At 52.5% G+C, this 19,707-nt stretch overlaps 1 protein-coding gene and 1 non-coding gene across 9 annotated transcripts in view; both read left to right on the top strand.

Moving 5' to 3' along the window:
- The window catches only part of GRK4 (G protein-coupled receptor kinase 4), a 64,295-nt gene extending 48,363 nt beyond the window's left edge, over positions 1–15,932 (top strand). For 5 of the 8 annotated variants that reach the window (XM_017514289.1, XM_017514288.1, XM_017514287.1 and 2 more), the window contains 6 exons: positions 2,243–2,332; positions 4,432–4,640; positions 10,290–10,427; positions 12,470–12,607; positions 13,465–13,602; positions 15,762–15,932. In XM_017514289.1, coding sequence (XP_017369778.1) covers positions 2,243–2,332; positions 4,432–4,640; positions 10,290–10,427; positions 12,470–12,607; positions 13,465–13,602; positions 15,762–15,815 — 767 coding nt within the window. In that variant the 3' untranslated portion in view covers positions 15,816–15,932. The remainder of the gene's footprint in view (positions 1–2,242; positions 2,333–4,431; positions 4,641–10,289; positions 10,428–12,469; positions 12,608–13,464; positions 13,603–15,761) is intronic. The other 3 variants (XM_037733392.1, XM_037733391.1, XM_017514290.1) reach the window with 3 other exon arrangements.
- A 3,329-nt stretch (positions 15,933–19,261) lies between these two features.
- LOC119468887 lies at positions 19,262–19,365 on the top strand. Its single transcript, XR_005197681.1, has one exon. It is a non-coding gene; the product is annotated as a U6 spliceosomal RNA (small nuclear RNA).
- The last annotated feature ends 342 nt before the right edge of the window (positions 19,366–19,707 follow it).

The raw sequence follows: 19,707 nt of genomic DNA, 5'->3' as shown, positions 1-19,707 counted from the left end.
CCTGGATACACCATTAGGTTCATTTTCTTCATTTTTGCTTTCAATTTTTAGCAATCTATTTTTCTTAATCTTATAATTATGTAAAACATTTATGTGGTTCCAAAGATAAAACCACAAAATAGAGTGTATTGAGAGATGCCTAGATTCCATCCTTGACCACCCCCAAGTAATTATCTTAACTCATATTTTATTCCTTCATTTATATACGGCACATGTGTGGGTATATTTGTTCCCCACTGCTTTCTTAAATAAATTAGGAGACACACGTGTTATTCTCCACTTGGCTGCTTCACCTACTACATGGAGGAGACAGCTGTGCACTGCTCGTGAGAGCTTCCGTCCGTCCACTGCCTCCTGCAGGTGAGCCTGCCCGGAGGAACAGTCCTCGCCGGTGGTCGTGTCGTCTCCACTTGTGCCGTTTCAGTTCGTGCCACCATGGAGAGGCTTGTTTCCTTTTTGTTGACTGTATCCTGCAATTTGCCAGATATTGCCAGATCCCCTCCAGGGCGTTGTCCCGTCTGCATTCCCACCAGCAGTGCCCCAGAGCACCTATTTCCCCACAGCCTCGCCAGCAGACCCAGTTCTCAAACTTCGGAGTTTTGTCAGTTTGTTAGCTGGGAATTGGTATTTCAATGTAGTTTTAAGTTGCATTTCTCAGTTTAAAAAGCCATTTTTAAAAGAAAAATAAGACAATGACACCAAAAAAATAAGTCACAACATGCTAGCACTCTACTAAACGAAAAATACATGAAAGCTGGCCAGGCATGGTGGCTCACGCCTGTAATCCCAGCTCATTGGGAGGCCAGGGTGGGAGGATTGCTTGAGCCCAGGAATTCAAAACCAGCCTGGGCAACACAGTGAAACCCTGTCTCTACACACACACACACACACAAAAGACAAAAGAAGAAATCTGCATTATTGAAAGAATGCATCTGTACAAGGGGAAGAAACTGAGGCGTGATAGTAAATGGCAGAGGCTGGACTGAGACCCGTGCCACCTGGCTGCAGGTTCTGTACCCCTCACCCCTGTGCTCTCCTGCTTCCCAGGGTGGGCACGCAGCAAGGGCAGGGTGTGGTCCCTCACATGCATGCAGCTGGGTCAGAGGCTGGCTTTCCTGTCTAAAGCATCACGTAGACTGTTTCAAAGTGGTTACGGTGCTTTGGAGGGCATGTTGCATATTTTTAGGTTTCAGCAAATATTTATTGGTTATTCATTTTTTTCACCGATAAATATTTATTGAGCGCCTACTGTGGACCAGTGTGCTATGTTAGAAGCTGAGCATAAGTGGTGAGTAAGTTGAAGATGGTGCCCACTTCCAGGATGGGCTTATCTTTCTAAACACTCCACAGAATGTTTTCTGTAATTTCTTATATCCTTTATAACTTTTTTTGAGACAGGTTCTCACTCTTGCCCTGCAGTGTCATGATCGTGATTCATCCCAGCCTCTACCTTCTGGGCTCAAACGATCCTCCTGCCTCAGCCTCCAGAGTAGCTGGGACCATAGGCATGTGCCATCAAAATATGACAAGACTCTGTCTCCACCAAAAAAAAAAAATCTTTTTTTGTTGAAAAAGATGTTTCCCAGGCTGGTCTCCAAATCTGGTACTCAAGCAATCCTCCCACCTTGACCTCCCAAAGGTTGAGAATTACAGCCGTGAGCCACCATGTCTGGACTAATTTGTCATTTCCATAGGAATTCAACAAATATTTAAATCCTCCCACATACAAGGCATAAACACATAAGATAGTTCCCTAAGTACCTTAGTTTTATTATTTCCCTGACTCTGTTTTCATTTGTTCTCAAGAAGAAAACTCCCTATCATTCATGTGTAGCTGTCCCTATATATAGTACTGGTACTCTGACAGAAAGTGTTTACAGTTTTATAGTTGACATAATACTTATTACATTTTTATTTATGTACCTGAAGTTATATGACATAAAACAATAAATCCAGTGCTTCTGTCTGATCTAGTGCTTATCTGTGATCAAAGGGCGTCCTCATCAATAGCCAGGCAAAAATCTAATTTTCCTGCTGTTAGTGAAACTGAATAAACTGTATGGAATTTGACTGATCATGAAAACGTTAAATGTAGTTTTACATTTAGTGTTCCAGAGTATGAAATGCTATTATTTCCATCCATGGTTTTTGGGGGCCCTTTTTCCATTTTAATGGTTGTTAAAGTGGCATTACTTCCCCTGCACCACTTTAAACATGTGCAATGACATATTTGAACACGCAGGACACATCCGGATTTCGGACCTCGGTTTGGCCCTGGAGATCCCAGAAGGGCAGATGGTTCGAGGAAGAGTTGGAACGGTCGGCTACATGGGTTCGTCCCTGTCCCTTCTACCTGGGTGCCCGAGTGCCTCAGAACGCAGAGAAGTTCCACCTGAATGGACCGGGGCCTGGGTCTGAACACTCTAGTAGACAGCACGGTGGTGTTTTGACTCTAACCTGTCAGGGCATTGAGGCTGCTGGGGATCCTCTAGGCTGCCCTTGCCTTCTTACAGATGTGGGGCAAGGCCCAGAGAGGCTTCGAGTCCTGAGGTCACTCAGCGAAGTGAGGGCAGAATTGGGATGATGCTGCAGGTCTCCACACTCTGCCAGTGTCCTCCTCTGTGCACAGTGGCCTCTCGGAGCCTCAGGAAGTCACCCCGCTCTGGTTATTCCAAAGTTCTGGGGGCAGTGCCAGCCAACCCCAGGGTGGCCTCTGAGGGCCTCGCAGGGTCCTGCAGGAGGACCCCGAGGTCATGTGGCTTTCTGCTGTTGTGGCTTCTGGGGTTTTTCACTGACCGAGGATAGATGGCAAGACACAACATTTGGGGTGCTCTGGGCTTGGCTTTGTGTGTCTGGAGGGAGCCCCTTCAGGAGGCGGAGGCTTCCCTAGAGCATCATTTCCCTTGTGAATGTTACTGTGTGGCAGTCAGCTCATCCTGGATGGATCATACAAATGTTTACAAATGCCAGCTTTATTGGAATATAGTTCATATAAAGGCCACCAGTTTGGCCGGGTGTGGTGGCTCATGCTTGTAATCCAAGCACTTTGGAGGCCAAGGCAGGCGGATCACCTGAGGTCAGGAGTTCAAGACCAGCCTGACCAACATGGTGAAACCCCATCTTAAACACAAAAAGTCACCAGTTTGAAGAGTGTAATACAGTTGATTTTATTATATTCACAGAGTTGTGCAGCTGTCACCACCGTCTAACTTCAGAGCGTTTTTATCACCCCAACAAAGAAACCTCGTGTCTGTGGACGGTCCCTCCCATCCCCAGCTCTCACAGCTCCTTATTTACTTTCTTTGTGGGGTTCTCTATTCTGTTTCATGTAAATAGAATCATACAATACTCATGGGTTTTTTTTGAGATGGCGTTTCACTCTTGTTGCCCAGGCTAGAGTGCAATGGCGTGATTTTGGCTCACTGCAACCTCCGCCTCCTGGGTTCAAGCAGTTCTCCTGCCTCAGCCCTCTGAGTAGCTGGAATTACAGGTGTCTGCCATCACAACCGGCTAATTTTGTATTTTTATGGTGAGACGAGGTTTCACCATGTTGATCTGGCTGGTTTTGAACTCCTAACCTCAGGTGATCGGCCCGCCTCAGCCTCCCAAAGTGCTGGGATTACAGGCATGAGTCTCCACGCCTGGCAATATTTGTGTTTTTTTGTTTTTTGGGTTTTGTTTTGTTTTGTTTTTGAGACGGAGTCTCGCTTTGTCACCCAGGCTGCAGTGCAGAGGCGTGGCTGCAGCTTACTGCAACCTCTGCCTCCCAGGTTCAAGTGGTTCTTCATAGGTGTGCGCCACCACACCCGGCTAACTTTTGTATTTTTAGTAGATACAGGGTTTTGCCATGTTGGCCAGGCTGGTCTCGAACACCTTGCCTCGGGTGATCCAACTGCCTCGGCCTCGCAAAGTGCTAGATTACAGGCGTGTGCCACCGCGCCCGGCCGAATTATACAATATTGGGCTCTTTGTGTCTAGCTTGTTTTACCTAACATAATGGTTTGTTTTTGGTTTTACCATTATTTTTGAGATGGAGTCTCACTCTGTCGCCCAGGCTGGAGTGCAGTAGCACGATCTTGGCTGACTGCAACCTCCACCTCCCAGGCTCAAGCAATCCTGCCTCAGCCTCCTTAGTAGCTGGGATTGCAGGTGCCTGCCACCACACTGGCTAATTTTTGTATTTTTAGTAGAGATGGGATTTCGCCATGTTGGCCAGGCTGGTCTCGAACTCCTGACCTCAGGTCATCTGCCTGCCTGAGCCTCCCAAAGTACTGGGATTATAGGCATGAGCCACCACTCCCGGCCTTAACGTAAAGCTTTTAAGTTTTGTCCATGTCACAAACATTGAAGGTATACTGCATTATTGGGAATTACAAGAAAATTTAAAATCAACATTTAACTTAATTTACATTTCCTGTATTTGTTACACAGCACCTGAAGTTGTCAGTAATGAAAAGTATACATTTAGTCCCGATTGGTGGGGACTTGGCTGTCTGATCTATGAGATGATTCAGGGACATTCTCCATTCAGAAAATTCCAGGAGAAGGTCAAACGGGAGGAGGTCGATCAAAGAATCAAGAACGATACTGAGGAGTATTCCGAGAAGTTTTCGGAAGATGCCAAGTCTATCTGCAGGATGGTAGGTCAGGCTCTGCGGAGGCTGGGAAATTGCACTTCTTACTCACTCTAGTTGTTTTCACTGGCAGTTAATAACCGAAGGAGTTGCTCTGTCATCTTCAGCAAGCCCTGGCCACCCACCTCCCAGGCCCTGCCTCTGCCCCTGCAGCCCAACAGGGAGGACATGCGTGCTCAGGAGCACTCACGTCAACTTGCCTCCTGGCCCAGCTGGGAGGACACGGGTGTTCAGAAGGCTCAGGTCCACCTCCCTCCTGACCCAGCTGGGAGGACTCGGGTGTTCAGGAGCACTCACGTCGACCTGCCTCCTGGCCCAGCTGGGAGGACTCACGTGTTCAGGAGGCTCAGGTCCACCTCCCTCCTGGCCCAGCAGGGAGGACTCCCGTGCCCTGGGACACTCACATCTACCTGCCTCCTGGCCCATCAGGGAGGACTCCCGTGCCCTGGAGCACTCACATCTACCTGCCTCCTGGCCCATCAGGGAGGACTCCCGTGCCCTGGAGCACTCACATCTACCTGCCTCCTGGCCCAGCAGGGAGGACTCCCGTGCCCTGGAGCACTCACATCTACCTGNACTCACATCTACCTGCCTCCTGGCCCAGCAGGGAGGACTCCCGTGCCCTGGAGCACTCACATCTACCTGCCTCCTGGCCCAGCAGGGAGGACTCCTGTGCCCTGGAGCACTCACATCTACCTGCCTCCTGGCCCATCAGGGAGGACTCCCGTGCCCTGGAACACTCACATCTACCTGCCTCCTGGCCCATCAGGGAGGACTTCCATGCCCTGGAGCATTCATTTCTACCTGCCTTCTTCCCCATGCTCCTGCCACTGGGATTTCATCTCAGTTCAGACATAAAGGGCTGGCAAGAAAAGTCTCCAGATATGATCTGGAAATTACTTAATTGGGTTTCAATTAGAGCAAAACAGAGTAAAATTCATGGTTTAATTTCTCAAACGATGCTTTTGAAAGGGAGGAGTGGTACCAAGGCTACTAATTCAGTTTTCAGGAAACAGCTGAGCTGTGTTTCATTGACCAATTTTATATGAAGTTAGACATAAAACTAATCTTTCATGTATTTTGAGACAGTAAGGGTTTAGCCGCCTGCCAGGGATTCTAGTCCCAGAGACACTGATCTGAGGGCCTGATGTGTGCCTGGCTCTGGGCCTGGTGTTGGGCGGACAGCACCTTAACTGTGCTAAGGGCTGCTGAGGCTGACACTGGTACCACTAGTCACAGCAACGAGACGAGCCCCAGGCTGTGGAGAGCTGGCCCGTGGTCCCAGGATGAACGGGGAGCCATAGGGTCCATCTGCCTCTGGGACTGGACAGCGTTTCCACCCTGGCTGCCCAGACACTCAGTGAGGGAAAGTCTCTTTGTTACTTAGTTTAAACCAGTATTGTTTTTTTGAGCATTTTTTCATTTACTTTCACTCGACAAGGGTGTATTGAGCATCTTGTATGCTCCAGGCACTGTCCTGGGCACTGGGAAACAGCAGCAAGTGAAACAGAAGTCCCCACCCTCCCAGCAAGAATTGACAGGAAACAGAACACATGCATAGACGTGTGGGCTGTGGGGTACCCGCACTCTGGACGACAGGGAACTGCCTGGAGGGCGGCAGGCTCTGGGGAAGAGAGGGGGCCGGTCTGCTGGGCAGAGCAGACAGAGGTTGTCTGCAACAGCAAGGCCACAGTGTCAGGCGGCTGGCAAGAGCGGGAGGGATTAGAAGGGGACCCGACAGAGCAGGAAGCCCAGGCCGTGCGAGCCACCTGTCACCTGTCGCTGTCGAGCCTCGAGTGTTGCGTCCCCTGGTGGCCATGAAGCCATCGCAGGGCTCTGAGAAGACTGATGTGAAGGGGCTGGGCTTGGGCTGCTGGGAGAGAATTAATGGACAGGAAGGAGGGAGGCTGTTGGGGGCTTTGCAGCCATTCAGGTGAGAGTGCGGGTGACACAGACCTCGGTGGTGGCACAGCAGGTGTGAGAAGCGATGGAAGATGACCACTGTCAGATTCAGGATGCATCCTGAAGGCAGGTGGTGGAAAAGACTTTAGGCTGACTCCAAGATGGGCTGGAGGGAAGGGGGCACTCGCTGGAGCCAAGTCCTTGCAGCGGCAGGGAGGTCCACGGCAGCCAGCTGGTGCGCGGGAGTGTGTGGGCACTTCCTCCGGCCAGCGCAGCACAGCTGGGGAGGCGTGAGCAGGGCTGTGAAGGGTCTCTTATGGCGCTTCCTTTTCTCAGACGGTCAGCCCAACAGGCAGCGAAGGTGGGAGGCGAGTGTGCGGGGAGCAGAGCTTTGAAGCCCTGGAAAGCAGGGGCTTCCTCAGCAGCATCGAGGGCCCACGTGGACCTAAAGGGAGGAGAGTGACTGCGGTTGTGTGCTGGGCTCCTCCACACCCAGATGGCACAGGCTCGGAGCCCGCAGGGAGCTGCATTTCCCCAGCTGTGGTTTGGCCCAGCAGCTAGAGAGGCAGGGGAGCCGGGCTGCATGCAGAGAGGCCGCTAGAGGACAGACCGCGGGATAGAAGCTGGTTCCAGTGGACGAGGAAAGGGGCACAGGGCGTGGCAGGTTCGACAGGGTGGGCAGAGCATGGCCCACGGTTCCGGGCACCTCCAGACCAGAGTGAGAAGGACTAGAGGACGCCCAGAGAGGAAGCTGCTTGGAGTGGAGTCGACAGAGCGCTTGCTCGCCAAGAGTCTGGGGTGTGAGCCGGGAGGGAGCAGCTGGGGGCCCCTGTGGGCATGGAGGGCGAGATTGGAGAAGGGAAGCCACAGTACCAACCAGCCAGGCAGCGGCCCCTGCCTGGGCGTGGGCATTCCTAGCAGCTGTGCCTGGGTAACTTTCGTGGGCTGGCAGTGGCTGGAGACGGGTTACTGTGATGTCCTTTTCATGCGTTTCCATGTATGAAGCCACAGGCGCTACAGGCTTATGGCTCCCTCTGCTTAGAGCTGACTGTCCTACCCCCGGGACACTGGCAGGGCTGCAAGAGCGCATACGTAGGCACTGGAAACGGAGCCTGCCCCAGGAGTCCACAGTTCAACGTGAGGCCTAAAGCAAGCACAGAAGTGGCTGCAGTGGAGAGCAGAATGCATGCTTGTTCTGGTGGCTGGGGGAGGGAAGAAACATGAAGCTGGATGCAGTGGGTGTGATAAACGGCTGGAAACCAGGGCTCGGGGCTTTCCAGATGAAATCGTGGTGGCGGAGGCGCTGGGAAAGGAGGCATCTGAGTGAGGCCTGCTGTGGGACGTGCTGGCTTTGAAGCTGGGCCCGGGTGCGTGTCAGCTGCCACTGCAGGCTCATCCCTCCCAGCCTCCGCTTCTCATTTATGAAATGTACACGAGAGTAGCTTCTACCTTGTAGGATTGCTGGGAGGATTAAATGAAATAATACAAGTAAAATGTTTAGTAGCAAATAATTCTCAATAATTACCAAGAGGAGAAGCGAATCGTTCTTAAGAAACTATGGGTTATAACGGCATCACACAGCAAATGCTCGCGGCTGGACTTGAGCCCCGCGTTTGGACCAGCTCTCTCCTCTGCTCTGCGCTGCCTGGTCAGGCCACCTGCCTTAGTCCCTTCAGGCTGCGATGACAGAATCCCTTAGACTGAGTAGTGCATAGACAGCTGAAAAGTATTTTCTCAGTCAGGAGGCTGGAAGTCCTAGATCAAGATGCCTGCAGATTTGGTGTTGGCGAGGGCTGCTCTCTGCTTCGAAGATGGAGCATTGGCTGGACATGGTGGCTCATACCTATCATACTAACACTCTGGGAGGCTGAAGTGGGAGGAGCCAAGGAGCTCGAGACGAGCCTGGGTAACAACGCGAGACATTGGCTGTATTTCAAAAATATAATAATAAAGATAGAGCCTTGTCACTGCACCCCCACGGGGCAGAGGACAAACCAGCCCCCTGGGGCCTCTTTTCTGATGGCACGAATCCCATTCTTGAGGGCAGAGCCTTCATGGCCTCATCGGCTCCGAAAGGTCCCACCTGTCGACACTATTGCACCGGGGATGAAGTTTCAGCTTACAGATTTCTGGGAGACACACACCTTCAGACCCTCCCGGCCCTCAGTGGGAGTGGTGTATGCTGGCAGCAGGCTCAACCGTGGGCCATGGAATCCCTGATGTATTTACGTTACATCTGATTTTCAGATCTGTTTTATTTATTTATTTATCTTGTTTTTGCTTTGAGACAGAGTCTCAAGAAACAGATCTGGCCCAGGCTGGAGTGCAGTGGCGCCATCTCAGCTTACTGTAGCATCTGCTCCTGGGTTCAAGCGATTCTCCTGCCTCAGCCTCCCAAGCAGCTTGGACTACAGGCACGTGCCACCACACCCAGCTAATTGTTGTATTTTTAGTAGAGACAGGGTTTCACCATGTTGGCCAGGCCGGTCTCCATCTCCTGACCTCAGGTGATCCACCCGCCTCAGCCTCCCAAAGTGCTGGGATTACAGGCGTGAGACACTGCAACTGGCCTTCAGATGTGTTTTAAATTAATAAAGCTTGCAAAGAATAAATGCACTGAGCAACTCTTACTGAGCATCTGCTGTGGCTTGGTGCTGGGGTCCCACAGTGGGCAGGAGTCACACAGCCCCCAGCTTCAGGAAGCTTTGAGTCTAGCAGGACAGCCTGGCAATAATGGCGCGTCCAAATGACTCATTCTCAGCAGTTGTGAGACTTGTCATCAAGGAGAGGGGGAGGATGGCCTTAGACTGTAGAAAAAAAAGTTGGGGAGCCTAATCTAGCGCAGGGATGGGGGCCAGGAAGCTGAAACCTGAAGAATTGAGCAGGACTCAGCCAGGCAAAGAGCTTCGTAGACACAACATGGGGCCGGCACAGCCCAGCAAGGAGCTGAGAGCGAGGTGGGAGACGGAGGCGCAGACTGGAATGCTTTCTGGTCTTTGGGACTTTGGCTTGGCCAGGGGTCAGCATACTTTTCTGTATGGCCAGACGGCAAATGGTGTTTAGACTTTGCAGGTCTCTCTTACAGCTATTCAGCTCAGCTGCTGCAGTGCCAAAGGGCGGTGCGACAAAGCCTTGATGAAGCCAGGCAGCTGGTGCATGTGGCGGGTGGGCTGTGGTCCCCAGCCCTGCTCTAGGTTACATGCCAGGCTCCAGGCCTTCCATGTTTTGCTTTTGGGCACAGCCCAGCTTTTTCCGATTGGTAATAATTGTGGAGGAAGGCTTATTTGACTCTGTGATGATTGTAAATATGTATGTAAGGAATACTTTCTAAAGAGGTGCTTTCTGGTAATTTTAAGAATATACTAGAATACCAAAATATTAAGACTATATTTTTAGAACTAGGTTTGCTAAGTGTTTGCCTCATCTGAGGTCCTTAGTGGCATTTCTGAAACTTGCAATAGTTTCTGTTTCCTTTTTAAAAATCCCCAAATGCTTATGATTAATGTTTTTAACCGAAGGAATAACACAGCCACCCCTTATTTATTGGTAGCTCAAAGGCAACACCGTAGCCCTACTCCTTTGCAAAGCAAAACATAGTTCGATGAGTGAAGTCTGGTTGATGCTTTGAAATTACTGGTTTAGATGCGCCTGCTCTCTGCCCTCCCGAGTCCTTTGCTTACTATTATGGAGGGGAGTTTGGGGTTTCATTTTTATCCCGGAGGCTTAAGTGGATTCCATCTCTGCCTCTTGCAGTTACTCACCAAGAATCCAAGCAAGCGTCTGGGCTGCAGGGGCGAGGGAGCAGCAGGGGTGAAGCAGCACCCCGTGTTCAAGGATATCAGCTTCAGCAGGCTGGAGGCAAACATGCTGGAACCCCCTTTCTGTCCTGATGTAAGTGCGTTGCCGGGACGAGCGGGCCCCAGGAACGGCGATCCGTACAGCACGGTTTTTCTCTTTCTTTCTTTCTTTTTTTTTTGAGACAGAGTCTCGCTCTGCCGCCCAGGCTGGAGTACAGTGGCGGGATCTCGGCTCACTGCAACCTCTGCCTCCGGGTTCAAGTAGTTCTCCTGTCTCAGCCTCCTGAGTAGCTGGGACTACAAGCGCATGCCGCCACGCCTGGCTAATTTTTTGTATTTCAGTAGAGACAGGGTTTCACAGGCTGGTCTCAAACTCCTGAGTTCAGGCAATCGGCCCGCCTTGGCCTCCCAGAGTACCCGAATTACAGGCTTGACCACCGTACCCGGCCTCTCTTTCTTTTTTTTAAATAGAGTTGGGGGTCTCACTGTGTTGCTCAGGCTGGTCTTGAACTCCTGGCCTCAAGTGGTCCTCTGCCTTGGGCTCCCACGCTGCTGAGATGATGCGCGTGAGCCACCGCACCCGGCCGCAGCGGCTTTTTGTTTGCTTTACGACGGATTAAATCACCAGCTACATCAGCATGTGGCTTGTGCTCATGGTGCCTGTCCTACTGGGCTCTTCCCTCCCCCACCACCCCAGTGTCCTGTGGCCACTCACTGGGCCCTGGCTCCTGGCCTGGTGTCACCGTCAACCTCACTGCTGCTGGAGCCCCCCAAGTGGCTGCGACCACACGCCACTCAGCTAATTTTTAATTTTTTTCTAGAGATGGGGGTCTCCCTATGTTGCCCAGGCTGCTTTTGAACTCCTGGCCCCAAGAGATCCTTCTGCCTTGACTTCCCAAAATGCTGGGATTCCAGGCATGAGCCACGGTGCCTGACCACTAGTGTCCCCTTTCTGGTCTCAGGGCTGGCTTTCCCTCTCGTTCCTGTGATTCCCACAGCCGTGAGGGCCTGCTTCCTTCGTCTGCTTCTCATAAGGTCCTGGGACTGTGGCCTGGCCCCATACTGAGGACCCTGAAGTGGTCGCTGTGCCTCCTCATAAGGTTGCTGCTGGGACACCTTTCTGTGGACTGTCCCCTAGGGGCGGGGCCTGCCGGTTCACTTCCACTTCCCCACCTTGCGGGGGTGAATGAATGAAGAGCAGTGCTGACCGTGGCCTTCAGCACGTCACTGCTTTGCTGTAACTCACCGTAGTGCACAAGTCCTGGGCGGAAAGTGTCCTCAGAACTGCGGGCGCCCCGGCGTGAGCAGATGAGAGTCCCACAGCTGCCGAGTTCCTCCTTTTTGTTCCTTTGCCCTGAAAGTACAAGCGACTGTACTGAAGGCAGGCAGGGGCCCGGCCTTGGTGCGCCCTCCTGCCTGCCTGACCCCTTGCCCCTGAAGACAGCAGTGCCAGGATAGGAGCTGCAAGCTGGGGTCCTGTCCCAGAGGAAGGGCCTGCCAAGCCAGGGAGCTGAGCAGAGGGCCGAGGCCCCTTGCAGCCTTGGAGGCCACTCAGTGAACCCGGAGGAGGACGGGAAGTGGGAATGCCACTGTTCCTCAGGCTTTCTGCGGCGCTTTGCCAGGAGCACACAGAGTGTGGGAGGCAGGGGTGAGAATTGTCACTAAGGGATCCCGCCACGGTAGCCTCCGTCACTGTCCACACCTCCGGTTCTCCGCTGCATCTTCCAATACATGTTCTCCATCCTGTCCTGCATCCCTGGGCTTTGTTTGCAATCCATTTTCCACTTCGGAAAACAGAAGGGCGTGGCACTCAGGACGAGGGTGTGTCTGTGTGTGTGTGTGAGAAAGAGAAGGGGGCGGGTGGAGAGCCAGAGCCACGCGGGGACCTGGCACAGGCAGTGCCACAGGACTGCTGACACTAAAAGCTTGGGAACCACCTCTTCAGAGGACACACACTCCCATTTAGAAAATGCCTCAAGTGGTGGGGGGGCGCTGGCAAAGACATGGAGAGAGGAGGAGTGGCGGCATTTCCGCCCAGTTTGGTGGGCGTTTCATTCTTTGTAACTGAGGGCTGAGGATCGCTGTGGTAAGTCGGAGGCTGACGCTTCCTCTGCTTCCTCTGTTCCTGCTACACAGCCGCGTGCCGTTTACTGCAAGGACGTCCTGGAGATCCAGCAGTTCTCTACGGTGAAAGGGGTCTGCCTGGACGCCACAGACGACGAGTTCTACGCTCAGTTTGCCACAGGGTGTGTCTCCATCCCCTGGCAGAATGAGGTACTGCCCTCCTAGAACCGCAGGTTCCCGCTGGCTCCAGCAATGACCAAGGAAAAGTGTGTGTGTGTGTGCGCGTGTGCGTGCGTGCGTGTGTGTGCGCGTGCGTGTGTGTGTGTGCGCGTGCGCATGCATGTGAATTTGGGAAGTAAAATTGTATAAGACAGCCCAGTGCGGTGGCTCATGCCTATAATCCCAGCATTTTGGGAGGCCAAGGTGGGCAGGTCACAAGGTCAGGAGTCTGAGACCGGCCTGGCCAACATAGTGAAACCCGTCTCTACTGAAAATACGCAAATTAGCTGGGCGTGGTGGCGCATGCCTGTAGTCCCAGTGACTCAGGAGGCTGAGGCAGGAGAATCTCTTGAACCAGGGAGGCAGAGGTTGCAGTGAGCTGAGACCGTGCCACTGCACTCCAGCTTGGGCAACAGAGCGAGACTTCGTCTCAAGAAAAAAACAGTTGTGTGAGACTTTTGACCATGGGACTAGGCCATGGGCAAGCCAGGGACTGTATCAGCAGCTGTCCAGAAGCATAGCCACTGCCCTGGTCCCAGGGACAAGAAGTGCACAGGAGGCAGCTATTTGGGGTCTGACCAGGGCTTGTCTGCCCCCCTCAGCCCTGCTCCCTAAGCAGGGCCGGTTGCCAGCCAGGGTTTCCATGGTAGTTACCTGCTTTGGGGGTACACTCAGAGACAAGGGGAGAGGAGACAATGTTACTATTCCAAGAAGAGGTCAGGAAGCAGGGTACGAGGAACCCAGGAGAGGGGTCCCCGCATGGGGCTGGGCAGCAGCTGCTGGCGCCAGGGACACCAGATGAACTGTAAGCCTCTCTGCGGCTTCCCTGTCCTGTTCTGTGCTTGCAGATGATCGAATCTGGGTGTTTCAGAGACATCAACAAAAGTGAAAGTGAGGAAGCTTTGTCATTAGATCTAAAAAAGGACACACATACCCCGGTTTCCAGACCAAAGAGAGGCTTCTTCTGTAGACTCTTCAGAAGAGGGGTAAAGATGCTTTAAAAACTAATATATATGTGTGTGTGTGTGTGTGTGAAAAGAAGAAACGATTTGCTACCAACGTAAAAACATGGTACTTTTCTGTTTGCAACGGCTCCTACAAGCAGTTTTACACAGTTTGAGAGCCACACGGTGCTAGGTGAGGCCAGCCAAGCCAATGAGAACGTCCGCAGGATGTGGGCTCTTGCTGGCTTGAAGACTGTTCTGATCCAAAACAGGACTGCCTTCCAGCAGTCACAAACAGGTTCCCGTGTTGATGACAAAACGCTTTACGCAGAGCTCCGAAATCAGCATCTTGTGGAACCTTCCTCACACGGCAGCCATGCATGCCTCTCTCCTTGCTCTGCCTCCCAGCCTCTTGCCTCCTTTGCCCACTGCATGGGGAAAGCAGATTCCCTTTGAAAATGGAATCCTGGCCGGGCTCGGTGTCTCAGGCCTGTAATCCCGGCACTTTGGGAGGCTGAGGCAGGTAGATCACCTGAGGTCAGGAGTTTGAGACTAGCCTGGTCAACATGGTGAAACCCCGTCTCAACTAAAAATACAAAATTATCCGGGCGTGGTGGTGCATGTCTGTAGTCCCAGCTACTTGGGAGGCAGGAGAATTATTTGAACCTGGGAGGCGGAGGTTGCAGTGAGCTGAGATTGTGCCACTGCACTCCAGCCTGGGCAACAGAGCAAGACTGTGGCTCAAAAAAAAAAAAAAAAAAAGAAGAAAGAAATGGAATCCTTTGGAGAGACTTTCTGAAGTAGCATTAAATGCAGACACGCCTTTTTCCCATGCAAAGTGTCTCCTCAGATTCGTGGGCCATCCCAATTTGCACCCTGTGTGTTCTCAGGGGGTTTATTCAGAGCTTGGCCACTACCATTCTAATCCAGCTTTCTTTAGGTATGAAAAATAGGCCAGGCATGGTGGCTCACGCCTGTAATCCCAGCACTTTGGGAGGCCAAGGTGGGTAGATCATGAGGTCAGTAGATCAAGACCATCCCGGCCAACCTGGTGAAACACTGTCTCTACTAAATATAAAAAATTAGCAAGGCGTGGGGGTGTGTGCCTGTAATCCCAGATATGTGGGAGCCTGAGGCAGGGGAATCACTTGAACCTGGAAGGCAGAGATTGCGGTGAGCCGAGACTGCACCACCACACCCCAGCCTGGGCGATAGTGAGACTACATCTCAAAGAAAAAAAGAAAGAAAGAAAAGTAAGTCTTGGATGGCAAATATTTCTAAGTGGCATTTTTCCATGGCTCCCTTTCCTCTGAGAACTAAGGGTTAGGTGTGAACTCCCTGACTCTGGGTGCGTAGCCAGCCACGCAAGGAAATGCATCTCCCTGGGCACCTGCCCCAGCGTCCACACTTGGAGATGGAACCCAGGTTCTCATGTTTTGGGAAAAAGCTGCTCTTGAGAGAATCTGATGGCACAGAGCGAAGCCGATTCTCCCCGTGCTGCTTTTCAGTGGGGCAGCCAGAGAGCCTGTGACGTTCATGCCTCAGGCCTGGCAAATACAGAACTTCCCTGAGGCATTTTCCACACATGTGAACTAAGCACCTGCCACATCATGAAGTAAATAAGGAGAACATTTTTCAGGTTTTTGCCTGCCTTAAAATTAGCACCCCCCTGGCTGGGTGCGGTGGTTCACGCCTGTAATTTCAGCACTTTGCGAGGCCAAGCTGGGAGGATCACTTGAGATCAGGAGTTCGAGACCAGCCTGGCCAAACCCCATCTCTACCGCAAAATACAATTAGCCGAGCATGGTGGCATGTGCTTGTGGTCTTAGCTACTTGGGAGGCTGGGGCAGGAGAATCGCTTGAACCTGGGAGGCGGAGGTTGCAGTTTGCCGAGATCACGCCGTTGCACTCCAGCCTGGGCAACGGAGTGAGACACTGTCTCAAAAGAAAACCAAAAAAGGGCCAGGCGCGGTGGCTCATGCCTGTAATCCTAGCACTTTGGGAGGCTGAGGTGGGTGGATCACCTGAGGTCAGGAGTTCAAGACCAGCCTGGCCTTCATGGTGAAACCCCATCTTTAAAAAAAAAACAACAAAAAAAAAACTGGCACCCCCAGCAAAAGTTTTTAAATGGTTGTCTGCACTTAAGGCAAGTGAAGCCATCGCGTCCGCCATGTGCCTGAGGCCGCCGCTGTGTGTTGTAGGGCTGCCTGACCGTGGTCTCCAGTGAGAAGGAAGTGGCACCCAAGCGACACTGACCATCCCTGTGCAGACCACAGAGCAGACCCTGGCACCCGGAAGGAGCACGTGTTAGCATCTCGTCCCAACTGGAATTGTAATAAACACATCTAAATCAGACGTGCCTTGGGAGTGTACAGACCTTTCTACACTAATACCTGAGTTGTCTTTGCACTAAAGCTGGATTGAAGAAAAAGCCCCAGGAGTACCCCTGAGGCCCCAGACACGCCCAGGTGTGGGCCCCTTGCGCTGGGGCGTCAGCTTTCCCTGTGCCCAGGGAGAGGCCAGAGGGGGCTTAGGAATGGATGACGAGTCTGCTGGCCCTCCGGTGCCCCAGGCCTCCCCAGATGTGGTCTCAACACTCGGCCAGTGATGCAGGAAGAGAGGGGGCAGCTGGGCCCCCCTTTCCCCAGGGCCTGGGTGCCAGACAGCCCGAGCCCACTGGCATTTTGGCATCTCCCGATGGCTGTCCTGTTGCCTTGCGTCCCTCACCAAGATTCCTACCTGCCTGAGGTTTGTGTGTTTGTGGCCAGTTTCTCTTTTCTCCAGGCATATCTATCTGCCCTTGAAAGGGGCGGCTCCCATGAGCTACAGTCAAGGCTGGCGGCCAGGGCTCCAGCCTGCGCCTGGGATGTGGTGACGGCCTCCGGCGTGGGAGTCCGTGTCAGGCCCCACAGAAGCTGGTGCCCTCTCAGGGAGGAGGGCCGGCGAGAGGCCGGTGCTGTGGCAGGGTGGGGGATCCCACCCTCCTGGGCTGTAGTGGCACTTAGGACTTTGGGATCCTCCCATGGAGGTTAATGGTGCCGAAAATGCACAAAGCTGAGAACTCCCAGCAGTTCGTGGTGGCTCTCCCTTCAGCTGGAGTGCTGACCTGGGGGAAATGTGGCTTTGTGTGCTTGGCGAACCCCCACGCTGAAGCGTAGTGGAAGGGTGTGGACCAGTACTGAAGCCCAGCGGGGGCACCCGTGTGTGTTCGCGGGGAGGGTGTAAAGATTTTCCAGGGGGTGACATTGGAGCTGGGCGGGGGGTGAGCAGGAGGGACAGGGAAGGCTGAGGCCCCAGGGCTGTCTCTGCTGAGGGCCCTCGCTGAGCTGGTGATGGTGACGGCCTTGAAGCTGTGCCCAGATCCTTGGTGAAGGTGTGGAATTTGGGCCTTCTCCTCTGAACTGTGCATAGGGGATGGGCTGGCCCTGCTCCGTCTGGGGCTTCCGCAGAGCAGGGCAGCATTTGACAAGGTGAGGGCTGGACAGAGACCCCAGCCGGGAGCCTTCGCCTTTGCCCTGTCCTTTCTCCACCTCTGTCATGGCTGCCTGGAGCCTGCAGGTGAGATCTTCGTGCTGCCTACTGTGTGAAACGCCAGGGGATAGGCCTCGGTGACTTTCAACCAGTGACACATCGGACAGCTGTGTGGAGGGGAGGGAACCGCAGTGCCTAAGGGACAGAGCGCCTGCGCTGTTTTCACAGGAGTAGCAGGGGCGGCCACATTTCCAGGCAGACATTCCACTTGCAACAGGGTGTCAGAGAAAAATCAGCCTCCACACATGCCCACTGCCAGCCCCAGCAGGGGCACTGAAGACCGCACCGGGAGGAAGACACCAGCAGGGATGTCACCATGAGGTTGGGAACCTTCTTTGTACCGGGGGAAGGGGACGGGGACGTTTTCTTGGGAACTTGGGGCCTTTATTCTTTGGGGGAATGGAAATAGCTTTGCCTTTCTTCTGATTGAAGCAAAACTCATTAAAGAGTAAGGCTTTTTGGAAGCCGGCCACTGGTGACTCTGGGCCCCTCTCCACCGTGCGTCAGTGTCCTCAGCTACAGAATGAAGATGGTAGGCATTCATGCCCCATGGGGATGCTGGGAGCAAGTTTTAGGGTCTAAAGCAAGCAGCGGAGTGCTGAGCACATGGTCACCATTCAGGAAGTACGTTAATAATCGCGGAAAATGACACATGCTCACTGTAGAAAATACAGGAAAACATGAAGAAAAGAAAAATCACCGTTATTCCACCCCCACCCCGATTTGCACTCTGAGTCCCTCCAGGAGTTCTTCCATCAGTGTAGACAAAGCCCATGGCAGAATCCCAGTGTAGATGACTCTGCTGGGGGCTGAGGACCTGACTTCCTTGCCAGCCACAAGGCCGCTGTAAGGCCTGCCTCACAGGGGTGTTGAGGGTTGGGGACACCTGCCTGTCAGAGGCATTTGAACCAGAGCAACTCCATCTTGAACAGGATCTGGGTAACATGAGGCTGAGACCTGCTGGGCTGCATTCCCAGGAGGCTGGGCATGGTTAGTCACAGCAGGATGAAATAGGAGGTTGGCACAAGATACAGGTCCCAAAGACCTTGCTGACAAAACAGGCTGCTTGAAAGAAGCCGGGCCCAGGCGCAGTGGCTCACGCCTATAATCCCAGCGCTTTGGGAGGCCAAGGCAGATGGATCACCTGATGCCAGGAGTTCGAGACCAGCCTGGCCAAAATAGTGAACCCCATCTCAACTAAAAATGCAAAAATTAGCCTGGTGTGGTAAAGCATGCCTGTAGTCCCAGCCGCTCAGGAGGCTGAGGCAGGAGAATCACTTGAGCCCAGGAGGTGGAGGCTGCAGTGAGCTGAGACCTGGGCAACAGAGCAAGACACCATCTCAAAAACAAACAAACAGCGGAAATAAAGAAGCCTGGAAACCCATCAAAGCCAAGATGGTGATGGGAGTGACCCCTGGTTGTCCTCACAGCTCGTTACATGCTAATTATAATGTGTTAACATGCTAAAACACACTCCCACCAGCGCCAGGACAGTTTACAGATGCCATGGCAATGGAAGTTACCCTAAATGTTCTAAAAAGGGGAGGAACCCTCAGTTCTGGGAATTGCCCACCCCTTTCCCGAAAGCTTATGAATAATCCACCCCTGTTTAGCGTTTAATCAAGAAATAACCATAAAAACGGGCAGCCGGCAGCCCTTGGGACCGCTCTGCCTATGGAGTGGCCATTCTTTATTCCTTTACTTTCCTAATAAACTTGCTTTCCCTTTATGGAGTTGCCTCGAATTCCTTCTTGAGCGAGATCCAAGTACCCTCTTTTGGGGTCTGGATTGGGACTCCTTTCCCATAGCACCACCTCCATCTTGCCTGCACGCTCCACGTGACTGAGGAGGAAACCAGACCGGACAGGTGAGCCTGGCCAGGGCCGCAGGGGCTAGGGCCGAAGGGTGTCGTTCGTAGCCTGGGCTCGGAGCTATGGAACTAATAAAGTCCTTTTTTGTTTCTTTGTTTGCTTAAGCTAGTCTGAGTTAAATTTCTCCTTGCCCAAGTGAAATCTTTGACTGAGATTTAGAAATAACAAACCCAGGCCAGGATTTGTACACAGACCGTTTGGTAACTTGTTCAATTAATGTGTTGAACATAGCTTTTTTCTCTTTCTGTTTATAAGCAAGCATATATGTATTAAAGAGAATTTTGAAATTAAGAACATTAGTGCTTGCTTTGGCAGCATGCATACTAAAACCAGAATGATACAGAGATTAGCGTAGCCCCTACGCAAGGGTGATGCACACATTTCCATATCAAAATATATTTTAAAAAAGGAGGCCAGGCGCGGGGCTCACGCCTGTAATCCCAGCACTTTGGGAGGCAGAAGCGGATCATGAGGTCAGGAGTTCGAGACCAGCCTGGCCGACACAGTGAAACCCCATCCCTACTAAAAGTACAAAAATCAGTCAGGCGTGGTGGCGGGCACCTGTAGTCCCAGCTACTTGGGAGACGGAGGCAGGAGAATCACTTGAACCCGGGAGGTGGAGGTTGCGGTGAGCTGAGATGGCGCCATTGCACTCTGGCCTGGGCAACAGGAGTGAAACTCGGTCTCAAAAAATAATAATAATTAATAAAAAAGAAAAATTCATCTTTAATACCAGCTGTTGTCC

This window comes from Cebus imitator, unplaced genomic scaffold (assembly GCF_001604975.1).
Source record: "Cebus imitator isolate Cc_AM_T3 unplaced genomic scaffold, Cebus_imitator-1.0 Scaffold522, whole genome shotgun sequence".
Classification (NCBI taxonomy): domain Eukaryota; kingdom Metazoa; phylum Chordata; class Mammalia; order Primates; family Cebidae; genus Cebus; species Cebus imitator.
This window is presented reverse-complemented; position numbering and strand designations above follow the sequence as displayed.